General features: G+C 38.0%; 1 protein-coding gene across 1 annotated transcript; it reads right to left on the bottom strand.

The window, feature by feature from the left end:
* Nucleotides 1–3577: 3577 nt before the first annotated feature.
* Nucleotides 3578–6650, bottom strand: LOC148025788 (putative UPF0481 protein At3g02645). Its single transcript, XM_087693032.1, has one exon. The coding sequence runs from the start codon at nucleotides 6028–6030 to the stop codon at nucleotides 4516–4518; it is 1515 nt and encodes a 504-aa protein (XP_087549158.1). The 5' UTR covers nucleotides 6031–6650; the 3' UTR covers nucleotides 3578–4515.
* Between the last annotated feature and the right edge of the window lie 6806 nt (nucleotides 6651–13456).

Genomic DNA, 13456 nt, shown 5'->3' with positions numbered 1-13456 from the left:
CGGACTTTTCTAAAGAATTTACTATACAGTGTGATACTAGTGGCCATGGCATTGGGGCTGTTTTGCTTCAAGAGCATGGAGTAATTGCATTTGGGAGCCGTAAGCTTACAGATAAAGAAATGACCATGAATGTTTATGACCAAGAGATGTTGGCTATCTTGCATGCAATCAAGAAATGGCACCATTACTTATATGGCAGCCGATTCAGACTACATAGTGATCACAGGGTACTTAAGTATTTCCTTACTCAGTCCAATCTTACTCCAAATCAACGTCGTTGGGTAGCTACATTACAGAATTATGATTTTGACATCACTCATACAAGGGGCAAAGATAACATAGTGACTGATTCTCTTTCTCGTATGTGGGCCTGCAAAGTTTCAGCTATGATAAAATTGCATAATGACTGGATTGAAGAATTACAGGAGGCTTATCTTCTAGATGAGGAATTCAGCCAAATTTTTCAGAAATTACAGCAAGGTCTGATGGAAGAAAACTCGTATTACCAACTTAAAAATGGTCTTATTTGGTTGAAAGGCAAGATTGTAATTCCTTCTACTTCTTCTTTTAAGTAGAAAATTATGGAGGAGCTACATTCTTCGCCTCTAGCTAGACATTTAGGAGTTTTCAAGACCTATGATAGGATCAGTAAAAGCTTTTATTGGAAAGGACCGTGGAAAGATGTCAAGGACTTTGTTATGAAGTGTATGCCTTGTCAGCAGAATAAGGATAGTACCCATAAGCTAGGAGGTTTGTTACAGCCATTACCTATTCCTACTGGTAAATGGACTCATATTACTATGGATTTCATTACTGGCTTACCTACTACCAAGGAGGGATGGAATAGTATTTATGTGGTGGTAGACAGACTCACCAAGGCAACCCATTTTATTCCAAACAAGTTTCAGTTTACTGCTTCTCAAGTGGCCAGTCAGTTTATGGAGCAGGTTTTTAGACTACATGGATTACCGCATGTGATTGTCCATGATAGAGACTCAAAGTTTATGAGTAACTTTTGGCAGGCGGTATTTACATCTATGGACACTAAATTGGCTCCATCTACGGCCTATCATCCTCAAACTGATGGACAGACAAAAAGAGTTAATAAATGGTTGGAGACTTATCTTCGCCATTTTTGCTATGATGTCCAAACCTCATGGGATTCTTGGTTACATTTGGCTGAGTTTGCTTATAACAATTCTACTCATACGAGCATAGGAGTTTCACCCTTTGAGGCTTGGTATGGTTATAAGGTGTCCTTACCCACAGTCATCTTTAATGAAAAGATCAATCCTCATGGGAAGGAAGAGTTGGAAAGAATGCAGACCCTTCTTCAGCAATGTAAGGTGAATCTAAGGAAGGCTCAAGATCAAATGAAGATGTATGCTGATGAGAAGAGGAGGCCTTTAGAGTTCCAGGAAGGAGAGTTGGTTTTATTGAAGGTGTCCAAGTCCAAGTACTCTACATTAAAAGATAGATCTAGTAATAAGCTGGCCCACAGATTTTATGGCTCTTACCGGATCCTTAAGCGAATTGGAGATTTGGCATACAGACTAGAGCTTCCCTCTTCTACAAAGATTTATAATGTCTTCCATGTTAGTCAGCTCAAGCCCTATTATGGTGATCCAGTGGATATATTTGATAAGCTGCCACCTATTGATGAAGATGGTCTTATTCAGTACATCCCAGAGGTTGTTATAGGTCAGCGTGAGAAGAAGCTTGGATCACGTTCTATTGTGAAATATTTGATCAAATGGAGAGGTCACACCACCTAAAGAAGCTTCTTGGAGACCTGATTCTATATTGGATGAGTTTCCTTTCTTGAGGGATACATTGGTGGGGCTGAAGCCTATTGCTTATGGAGCTAGTAATGATGCAGACTGGTTCAGGACAACACATTATTCTAGAACAAATTTTATCGTGCCTAATTTTTAGAATTAAGCTATCTACATGGGCTTAAAGTACTCTTCAAGAGCTTCGTTTTGATATATGGTACGCCCCATTTGGACACTTCTACTAGAAGTTATGGCAGATTTGGTCCAGCATGGTTTGTTTACACAGCAAGCTGTCTACTTTGTTTTGATATTATTTACAGTTGAAGACTTTATGGCTCCATATGCTTCTGAAGTACTCCAAATCATGTATATAGCTTGGGCTTACTTCCGTTCTTCAATTTCAGCTCATGTAGTTGGTCATACTTCATTCATTTCCCATTTGTAAAGTTGTAAAAAAACAGAGTAGTACTCTGTTCTATCCATCTTTTTCTAGTTATTTCCAGGTTTGTTTTTTAGGGCAAAAACTTTGGGAAGGGATGGATTGTAAGAAGCTGGGAATAAGGAATTAGTGTAAATAACATTGATATTATGCCATGTCACACTGACATTAGTATAAAAGGAGAGGACATGTAAATTTTCACATCTTTTTGACACATTAATACAATTATAGTCTTTCTCTCCCATCTTGCTCACAGCTTCTATGGCTTCTCCCTCTTTCCTGTCTTTCTCTCTCTAAATCTAGTCTTTCTCTCTCCTCGTCACTCTTCTTCTCTCTCTTCCTGCAGCCTTTCTCTCTCTTCTACAGTCTTCTCTCTCCTCTTTATCTCTCCCTAGTTCTCTCTCTGACAAATATGTATTGACAGAACCTGAAATCCTTTGATTGGCACTACTCAAAAGCACTCTCCAGGCATTAGATCTCATGGAGCTTCTTCGTAGAACAAAAACGTAGATCAGAAAATAACAGCTCCTTCTTTGCTGCTCGGAACCCAAATCTGATAGCTCCGTTGGCTCTGAAAGGGGGGTAAAACTCCAAGATGCCTGGTCACAGATCTCCCAAATCACTCCTTCTTCCTCTTCCACTTCAAACTGCAATTTTCAGCCTGTCAAAAGCGATCGCAACACACGCGATTTCGCCCATCTGTCTTTTGTTTGTCAAAAATCTCATAACTGGCTGAAAAAGCAACTTGCTTTTTGCATGCCATCCTAATCTAGAAGCTTTTCTAACTTTTTCGAATTTTTATAATAAATAATATCTAGTATTTTTGGATAATCCATGCCACTCACACTAATATTAATGACTCGGATCATATAGACTCTTTACATCAATAAAGATGTCGGATGATGTTGCACTCTAGAGTTTTTCACACTATGCCCGTGTAGTGGCACGGCAACGTGGAATGCAATAGGTTGATATCTTCTATGTAGTACATGAGAACATCACCCATTCCAAAGACTATGACAAGGTCTCCAACACGCATAGTTGTGCCGATACCCATTTCTCTCATTCTAACAATTCATGAAAGAAGAGATTGTTTTAACAATGTACCTCTTTTGGATGTGATTGAATTACAATTGCTAATGAAAAATAAAGCTCGATCTTTAATTATTTGGATGTCTTTGTTATCTCTGTTTTTTTTTACAAGTGTGAATGCATGAAATAGCATCTTATGCTTTCACATATTAACCATTTTCATTTGCACATGCATGTTTGAACAAGGAAAAACATAAGACATAAGAAGTGTACAAAATAACATTTACTATCATCACACATGAGTCCTATCAATTAGTACAACTATGGTTGAGTGAGAAAGCGTATAGTAGCAAGGGTATCAACACTAGTATGCTCTAAAACAATCATTGCCTTGTAGACCCATCAATGCGGGTCATGGAATGCAAGGATTGTTGTAATGAAATTAGGATGTGTTTTAAAGCAAGAAACTCTTTTAAGGAACTCTTGTTGTAGATATGTTTTTCTTTTGCAATAATTATCATTTGTTAATGACCTAGAATATGGTAATTTAGATCACTATGGTGCCTTTGGGTGTAATACAAAGAAGACATCACGGATTGCTTCCACCCAAAATAGCTTAAGACATCATCCCTACAAAGGAGTTTTTACCCTTCCTAGAAGTAACGAAACTCTAGTCCAAACATTGTCATGCAAACACATACATATATGGATTGCACTAGAGGTTTGTATATATATGATTGTTAGCAGCTCGACAGATGATACAAACATCTATATGATATTTGCTACTATCAAGGACAGGTTTTGGGATATAGTCATGCTCATGTGTATACAATTGGGATACATGATGCAGAAATATAAGAGTTTGTAAGCATTTTCTTGAGTTAAGTCCCATTCAATTTTTGTATTTACTAGGTCAGAGTCTCTGTTCCATAATCCATGTCTTCCTATTTTGTATGGCAGGACCAAATTGCTGAATCACAGTCTGTGAAGAACCATGGCTTAGGCACGAAGCGCATTATAGAAACTTATGTATGAAAGACAGAGAAGGGCTACTGCTAGTGCGAAGCATCAGTCTAGCATTATTGCATGCAGCTTGCTGGATTATACATACGTGTATATAAATTGCATACAGCTTGCTGGATTGCATATATGTGTATATAAGTACATATAGATTGTGATATATGTAGCATGATGGATCACATATATGTGTATATTAGTGCATACAGATTGTGATACATGTCCATATGAATATGTATATGCAAATGCCAATCAGCCTCCTGGTTTGTTGTACAGCAATATGGTGTAGTAAGTGATGATGAGTGTCATGAGCAGCAGGCTTCCTGCAGACAACACAGACACAGCCAGCCATGGGCGCGAGAGGTAGTCTCGCTTGAACTCGGCCTTGAGTGCATTCAGCCTGAACTGGCAATGCCTGACAAGGTCAATGGCTATCTGTTCATACTGAGAGCTACACAACCTCATGGTGTTCATAGACAGGTTATTCCACATCTCAGCTACCTCCTCATTGCTCCCAATATCCTGCGCGATCACGCCCTTGTCAACGAGCAGCGCGACATCATCGGGGGCATCCACCAGGCTGTTCATGAACCTGAGGTAGGAGAGCACATGCACATTGTCTATCAGGTGGCTCTCATAGGCTATCAGGTTCCTGAACAGCCGCTCTGTGTCATCACCTACTCTGATCTTAGGCACATGTAGGGTGGCTTTCTTCTTGTCAAAGAACACCGAGGTCATGTTGCCTGTCTCAAGGCCCTTGAAATGGATGCCACAGTTGTGGAGCTCCACTGCTCTTGGGAAATGGGTGGGCTTCTCTATCAGACATTGCCGCTGATGCTGCTGCTGATGATGATGATGCTGATGCTGCTTCTCCATTGATCCACCCCCATCCTCCTCATATGTCACAATGCTGTACAGGCAATCCAGCAAATGCTTCCTTTTCCCCAAATTATGGATGCTCACTGGGGATAGGCTTCCCTCTGAGAGGCTGTAGGGCAGGACCTCATGAGCCAGCTTGATGATCCATCCACTCAATGTACTGCCTGCCTCTTTCTCCTGTGATGACTTGTCCCTGCTGATGATCTTGAGGAGCAGGAAGAGAGGGATCTGATTCTCCAGCAGGACAAAGTCCTGCAGCACCGACTTGCGCAGTGGGAGCGGGAAGCGGCTGCAGTAGTAGGAGTGGAAGTTGGCATGATGGCTGCTGGTGCTCTGAGACCTGTGGGAGTTGGGGCTCCGATGGGAGGACTTGAAATTTGACTTCAGGACTTCTACCACAAAGGAGGCATCCAGGGCCAGCATGACGGCCAGCCTCTTCTCATTCTTGTGGTCCAAATCCACATCATATTCAATCCTCACCTTGTCTAATTCATTCAAGAACTCCTTTATGAGGGACTCAGAGCCATTCTCCCCATCAATATGGAAGCTCTTAGACACAAACCTGCAGGCCATCACCTTGTGCTTCTCCATCTCCTTGGCAGCAATTAGCTTGTACCTGACTGTCTCTTTGTTGATAGGGAAGGAGCTGTGATGGGGGCCCAGTTCACAGTGGTAGGGGCCCAGGGCCACCACCTGGGGGATGAAGGCCTCATGCTTGACGCTCCTCAGGGGGCTGGAGGCCATGAAGATGGAAGGGTTGTGAATGAGCAAACTCCTGTCTTCTTGAATCTCCTTAGCGATGGTGATCACCCAGTTTTCCTCTTCTTCTTCTTCTTCTTCCTGCTGATCAGGATTGCAGGTCGCATCAGAGTTAATGGCTGATGACATGGTTGGAGGTGTGGGCTAGATTGCAGTAGAGAAGAAGAAGAATAAGAAATAAGAGAGGACCTGGCACAAATCTATGCAATCTTCTATGGATTGAAGAAATAAGAGGTAGAGAAAGAAGGAAGGACCTTACACAGACCAAACTAGCAATCTTTTCTGAATTGAAGAGAAGACCACATAGAAAAGAGGTAGAAAATCAAAGAGAAAGAGACCCATCACTTGTGAGCTATCTAGAAGAGATGAATAGAAGAAGAAGAAGAGAAACACAGTTTAAGCCTCATTTCTTCTCTGAATTGGAGTCAAGACCACATGAAAAGAGGGTGGGAATCATAAGGGAAAGAGGCTCTTCTCATGTGAGCTATCTAGAAGAGAAAAATAAGATAGAAAATAGAACCAACTGTTGCTGTGTGGGGGAGCATGCTTTATAAGAGGCTTCTCCATGTGTGTGGGGAAGCATGCTTTATAAGGGGCTCCTCCATTCAGACAGACAAAGATTGCTTTCTCTAGGTCCATAAATATTCCACATTGTTTTACATGACAATAATAACATATTCTAAATCAAATTTAAAGAAGAGCCAAAAGAGTGTTGAAGAAATATTTTTTGTAGAATCCAACACAAAGAGCCTGGCCTAAATCCTTGGAAATTTGAATCACTTTCTTGTCTTCTTTAGATCTTTGAGAAGTTATTTAAACTAAAACTACATGCTTTTGGGAACCCTTTTCCTCCTTGGTGATAGAATAAATTTGAGAATGGATTTTCAAAACTTTAGCCCTCTCTAGGATGAAGCAAACCCACCTTTTAGAGAACATTAGTGCCAAAGATTGTTGGCTATGGCCCTGGCATACATACCATCAGAACTAGTTAAGACACATGTTGCCATGACCGGTTTTTGGTGTTTTCTATCATGAACATGAGGCATTGCTTCTTTAGATGTGATGGGCTCATTTGTGGGGAGAAGCTTTGCATCTATGATGTTTATTGCGCTATCCTTTTGATTCATAGTTTTGTAAATAGTATCCAAAAGAATGCAATGTGAATATGCACTGGAGTTGTTCATGTGAGGGCAAAACTAGAAAGTAGATATCTTGAATCTAGTCGAAATTAGTTTGTGGGTTTCCACCACCATGGGAACAACTCCACTATGTTCCTTTCAAAATGTGGAAGTAATAACTAATAGGCATGTAAAAATCATAAGAAGAGAATTAGTAAAAGGCATGATAGGGGGTGCACAAGAAGGCAAAGTAAACCTCTATATATAAGAGAATGCAAAGGTAGCCCTTACATGTATTTTACCCATCTTATTTTGTGTGTATCTATTCTATATATTATTTAAAACTTTGCCTTGGGAATCTTGAACCTACCAAAAGTCTTCCAAGCCTAGCCTATGTGGTACAAGGAGGAGAAATTTGGTATTCAAGAAATAAAAAGGGATTTCCTTGAAGGGTGAGTGTAGGTTCTATACTCTCTCTCTCTCTCTCTCTCTCTCTCTCTCTCTCTCTCTCTCTCTCTCTCTCTCTCTCACAATTGAACACACATCTACATACTCACACACACTCTCTCTCCCTCTTTCTCTTTTTTAATTGAACACAAGACATGATCATGGAAAGGGGAAGGTGAGTCTTTGAAAAATTGTATGGTTCTCTTTCTCTTTAGAAATAGAGAGATGAATTTCTTTTTAATTAGATATAAAAAATATGATATTTTAATAGTTGAGCATGGGCATGCAATGTGTATACATTCTAAAAACGTCCACAAACACACATACACTATAAAAAAGAGTTAAACTTTTTAATATTGAATTTTAATGGTTGAACATGTTTATGCAATGTATACATATTATAAGACCATACATAAATGCACATAGACTATAAAAGCACATGAATAATACATGTGCATATACACATGTAGGCATGCACACATATATGCAAACACTCATAGAGATGTATGTATATATACACACATATATGCATATGCTCATACACACACAAACATATATAAGTGAGAGAAAAATTGGAGAGAGAGAGAGAGAGAGAAAAAAAATAGATATTTGTAAAATACACACTTACAAACATGCACATAGGCATATATGCAAACAATACACATGCATACACATGCACATATATGAGCTAAAGAAAGATGAGAGACATGAGAAAAAAGAAAAAAGAGAAAATAAAAATAATGAGAGGGAGAGAGGGGACTTTTCTCTTCATTTTTCTACATCTTTAACCACTTTTTCCCACTCTTCTCGATAAGTAAAGAGAAAGGGTTCTCTCTCTCTCTCTCTCTCTCTCTGTGCCCTGTACTATTACTATGATGGGATATCATTATGTAAATTATACTTAGCCTTTAACTATATAATATATTAATACTTAATTATTATATATAAATACTATCAATTCATTATTTACATTAATAATCATTAATATATATCATATTTATGATGCACATAATTATAATTATATGTATTATTACATTTAATATGTATAATAATTAGTATTATTATAATGATGACAATGATATATATAATATAATTCTATGCTAATTCATTATATATTATTAAATAAATTAGATTTAATGTATAATTAACATTAATATCTATAGTTAATATTTATATCACATAGCAATACATAATTACTGTGTATGAGTAAAATTAATTTATTATTTAAAATAATTATTTGAATAGATCTTAATCATTAATTATTAATAAAATATATATAATTGTATCTCAATTAACATATTATGCATATATAAGTGAGTGAGTGAGTGAGTGAGTGAGTGTGTGTGTGTGTGTGTGTGTGTGTGTGTGTGTGTGTGTGTGTGTGTGTGCGTGCGTGCGTGCGTGCGTGCGTGCGTGCGTGCGTGCGTGCGTGCGTGCGTGCGTGCGTGTGTGTGTGTGTGTGTGTGTGTGTGTGTGTGTGTGTGTGTGTGTGTGTGAAAGACAGAGAGAGAGAGAGAGAGAGAGAGAGAGAGAGAGAGAAAATGAAAAGAATAAGTAGTTCTCAATAAAATTTATAGATTGTCAATTTTATTTTGGAGATATAGTTTAGGCTTGATTATGTTAATGTTGGTATTCCACTCCTTATGTATCACTAACTGCCACATCCCCTTATTTTGTATTATTATGTTCCCCATGAACACACCAACATGAAGCATTGAGAGAATCTAGGCCTGGAGCAAATAATTGAACATGCAAGTGTAACAATTCTATTTGATTTGTGGGGAGATAACCCTCATCTATGTCCTTCCTCTTTAGGAGGACCAAAAATTTGGGCAATGTTGGAATAAGGACATTTTAAAATTCAGCCCCAAAGAGACAATCATGGTAAATAAGAAATGTTGAAGGAAAAGGTTCATAGTTAAGCAAATTGTAAGGATTTGAGAAAAAATTCTAAATTTTTGGAAGAAGATTCTAAAGTTAATAAAGATAAGTCCACCTTGTAGATGAGGAACACTGAGTGCCACTCTTCATATACTCAATGCAATCCAATTTACAACCTACATAGTTTCTAGAACATATAATATGTTGTCACTTTTCACACTCTCCACACCTATATAACTTTGCACTGACTTTGCAACACAAGACATGTGTGGCATGATCTAGAAGTTATATTTCCAAAACCTATACATCTATAAAAACTCACAACCTCTCTAATTTGGTTCATTTAGTTTGAATATGATGTGTTTTTAGCATAAATAAGAACCCCTAAATAAGGCTACTTTTTAATTTGTAAGATCCAACTTTAATAATGCCTAGCTTGCTAGTAACACATGAGAGGCTTAATTGTACTATTTTAAGAACTAAACATTTGTAATTGTTTTGAAACTTTGAAATATGAAATATACCCATAGAATCTCTCCCTCCCTCCCTCCCTCCCTCCCTCCCTCCCTCCCTCCCTCCCTCCCTCCCTCCCTCTCTCTCTCTCTCTCTCTCTCTCTCTCTCTCTCTCTCTCTCTCTCTCTCTCTCTCTCTTTTGTATGTGTCTCTCTCTCTAGAGAGAGAATCAAAGGAGCTTTACATTTATAGATGTCCAAGGGAGATGTTATTGCTTGATTAGAAGGGGTTTGACTTTCTTTGTCAAGTCATCAACTATCCTAATTAGAGATACATTGGTTTTTCTCATGGAGTGGAGGCATGGAGAGGGGCTTCTAGGCAAGCCAAAGATCCAATCACAGATCATTAGCTTTATGAGATCTACTAGCATGTTGTACACAACAAGGGACGAAGGAAATATCAATGAAACATTCTGATGCATGATCGAAAAAATTATCAACACTAGAATTTACAATAGAACATTCACCGATTGTGTTTTTCCAAATACATTGTAAAGTTGTGGACTTGGGACTATCAAAAAGTAAAAGCAATTCGGTCAAGAAGTACAAAAAGATCTAGATCTAATCTGCTTGAAACTCCCACACTTTTTTAATTTGAGATCTTATTATGTGAGACATGCAATGCAGGCTTAGGGTGATTAAAATTTGTGTTTTGTTGAGGATTAGGGTTGGATTAAGAGACAGAGGGAGAGGGAGAGGGAAAGAAGAGAGAGAGAGATGAGGGAGAAAATTTAGAGAGAGAGAGAGAGAGAAGATAGAAAAATATAAATTCTTTTGAGATATGAAATCGTTTTGGCATAGGTTCATAGGATTCACTAACTAATTGAGTGAGCCATTTATTATCACACATGTCAACATCCGTATCTTTGAGCCTACTCGAGTATGCACACTAACAACTTTTTAATTTTGAGTCTAATGTTAAAGAAATCTTATTTATTGATTTAATAACTTAAATAAAAATATTTTTAATGTAAAACTTAGTGTAAATTTTATTTTTAATTTTTTTCTCAATATTGATTTAAATGTATTTTTATAATAAATAAAAAGTAGTTATTTATTCAATATAAAAATATATGAGAGTTGAGAGAGAGAGAGAGAGAGTAGAGAGTAGAAAGAAACTAGAGTAGAGAGAGGAGAGAGAAAAGAGAGTACAAAAAGAGGAAGGAGAGTAGAGCGAGGAGAAAGAAAGTAGAGAGAGAAAAGAAGGAAAGTTGAATACAACAACCGTTCTACATGCGATTAATGCCAGATCAGTGAACCAAACTATAAAGAAAGACAAAGAAGATCTAATCAAGGTGATAAGAGAGAAGATGATGATGGATGGAGAAGAAGATCTACAAGTACTAGAAACTAACTCTTGGCCAATAGAAACAATAAAATGAAGAGAGAATTTTAATGAGGTGATGATTTTTCACAAGAATAGCCCTACATTTAGGGGATAACATCAAAACTAATTGATCTATCATGGAATAGGTTGAACCTATCAAAAAAACCAATTGACTAGATCAAGATGAATGAGATAGCCTAAAATCATGTCCACCTTGTCAAAGGCGAGGCAACCCAATCTAAAAAATGTCAATAGAGGGAGTAGAGAGAGGAAAGTAGGAAGAGAGTAAGGGGGAGAGAAAAGAGAGAAGAGAGAGACCTAAGAGAGGAGAGAGGAGAGAAAAGGTAACAAGCTAAAAGAGAGAGAGAGAGAATGAAGAGAAAGTAATGTGGAGAGATCATCTAGAGTAGAGGGAGTAGAGAGGAGAGAGAGTAAAGTAGAGAAATGAGAGATAGTAGAGAGAGGAGAGAGAAGAGAAAAAAGAGAAAAGAAGACAGACAGGAGAAGAGAAGAGGGAATGGAGAGACAAGAAGAGAGAGGATAGTTTAGAGGAGAAGAGAGAGAAAAGAAGAGAGATGAGAGGAGAGAAAGTAGAGAGAGGGGAGAGGGGAGAGGAGAGAGGAGAGAGGAGAGAAAAAGAGAGTAGAGAGGAGAAGAAAAGAGAGTAGAGAGAAGATAATATAATAGAGAGAGAAGAGAGGAGAGTGGAGAAGAGAGAAAAGAGAAGAGTAGAGAGGAGTAGAGAGTAGAAGGAGAGAGAAGAGAGCAAAGAGTAGAAAGAGACAAGAGAGGAGAGTAGAGAGTAAAGAAAGAGAGAAGCGAGCTGGGACTAAATAGTAGAGTAAGAGAGTGACAATTTTTTCATGCTAAGTCTAAGAAAGAGAGAAAGAGGGAATACAAGAGAGATAGAGAGGCATTGAGGACATGCACTAAATGTACTCCTAACTTTATGCTTGCAGGTTGAGGAGAGAGAGGACACTATGAGCTAGGGTCACCAAATGTCAAACAATGAGATATTCATGTTCTTATAGGGCCCCGATACTAGCAGTAGAGAGCAAGTCATTCATGTTGTACAACTATTGTTGCACTTAACATCATGAGCAGAGTCAGGCCATTCAATTCATACCAAATAGAGTCACTGATCTCGGCATTGCTCCTGGCATTGTGGCTGGAGTTGTGGTAGGAATCCTTGAAGTGGTAGTGATGCTCTATCTCCAAAGAGACAATGCCTCTTTGCTCAAGAGAGTGACCTTCCCCAATCCATTCCTCAATCTATTTTCCACTCCATTCCTCAGCTAGTTGGGTCATTAAAGGCCCCTTCATCACACTCAATAGGAAGAAGATACCACCTCTATTCAACTATGGATTTATGGGCTTTGGCTATGTGCCTCAATAGTCTCCAACGTTCAAATTCTATTACCCTCAATCCACCTTCTACTCCCCTACTTTTGACCATATCTTCACTCTCCTAACTACTATTGACGTCAACATGTCACACCATGGCTTATGAGAGCCAAGTACATATAGAAGTGAGGAGAGTCCATCTCATAGTGACCACCCATTTCATAGTGACCATGTCTAAGGTATTTCCACCATGCAAGGTTAGGACACTTATTACTCCTCCTAGCTTCTCATACATGATTAGGAACCAAACAAGTCAAGTGATCATGAACAAGGAGGGAAAAAGACTTACCAATCACATGCATGAAGTTGTTGTGTTGATATATAGAGACAACACTATAAGAGGATGAAAAGAGTAAGACCCTAAGAAAAGAAATCAAGTTGTAAGGACTCTCCATAATGAGTTTCCATAGCAATCATTAGAGCATAGATTTTCGTATGATTACATGCAAATATGCATCATGAAATATATTTTCTACCTTTGCTCAGAGAGATGTGAGATGCCTACAATGATGTGGTCTATCTAATATTATCTAGCTTGAGAAAAGGCAATGAAAATATTTTTTTAAAATCATAAAAAATATTAATAAGTGGAAGCAGTAGAGGGAGGTAGCACATGTGTTAGTTGAGTTTGGCTTTCATGTCACATATCGGGAGTGGTGGTTATGCTACCCTCAAAATAGAGTTTGTAAGGATAATGCTAATTAATTAATTTACTATTATTTACGTGTTTATATTTTTCAAAAATATTACTTTTTAAATTTATTGTGTGTATTGTTCTTTTAAGTTCTCATACACAAGTAGTAATGTTTGATCAAATAATATTTAGTTCTACATGCACTCACACATAATGTTTGAGCCTTAATGAT

Source organism: Lygodium microphyllum, chromosome 14, assembly GCF_053477565.2.
Source record: "Lygodium microphyllum isolate KBCC chromosome 14, Lygodium_microphyllum_v1.1.10, whole genome shotgun sequence".
Lineage (NCBI taxonomy): Eukaryota > Viridiplantae > Streptophyta > Polypodiopsida > Schizaeales > Lygodiaceae > Lygodium > Lygodium microphyllum.
Note: the sequence above shows the minus strand (reverse complement) of the source record. Positions and strands in the feature narration are given on the sequence as shown.

Bases quoted from the DNA above. Each gene is read 5' to 3' on its own strand.
- LOC148025788 (XM_087693032.1), bottom strand. From the start codon at position 6,030: ATGTCATCAGCCATTAACTCTGATGCGACCTGCAATCCTGATCAGCAG.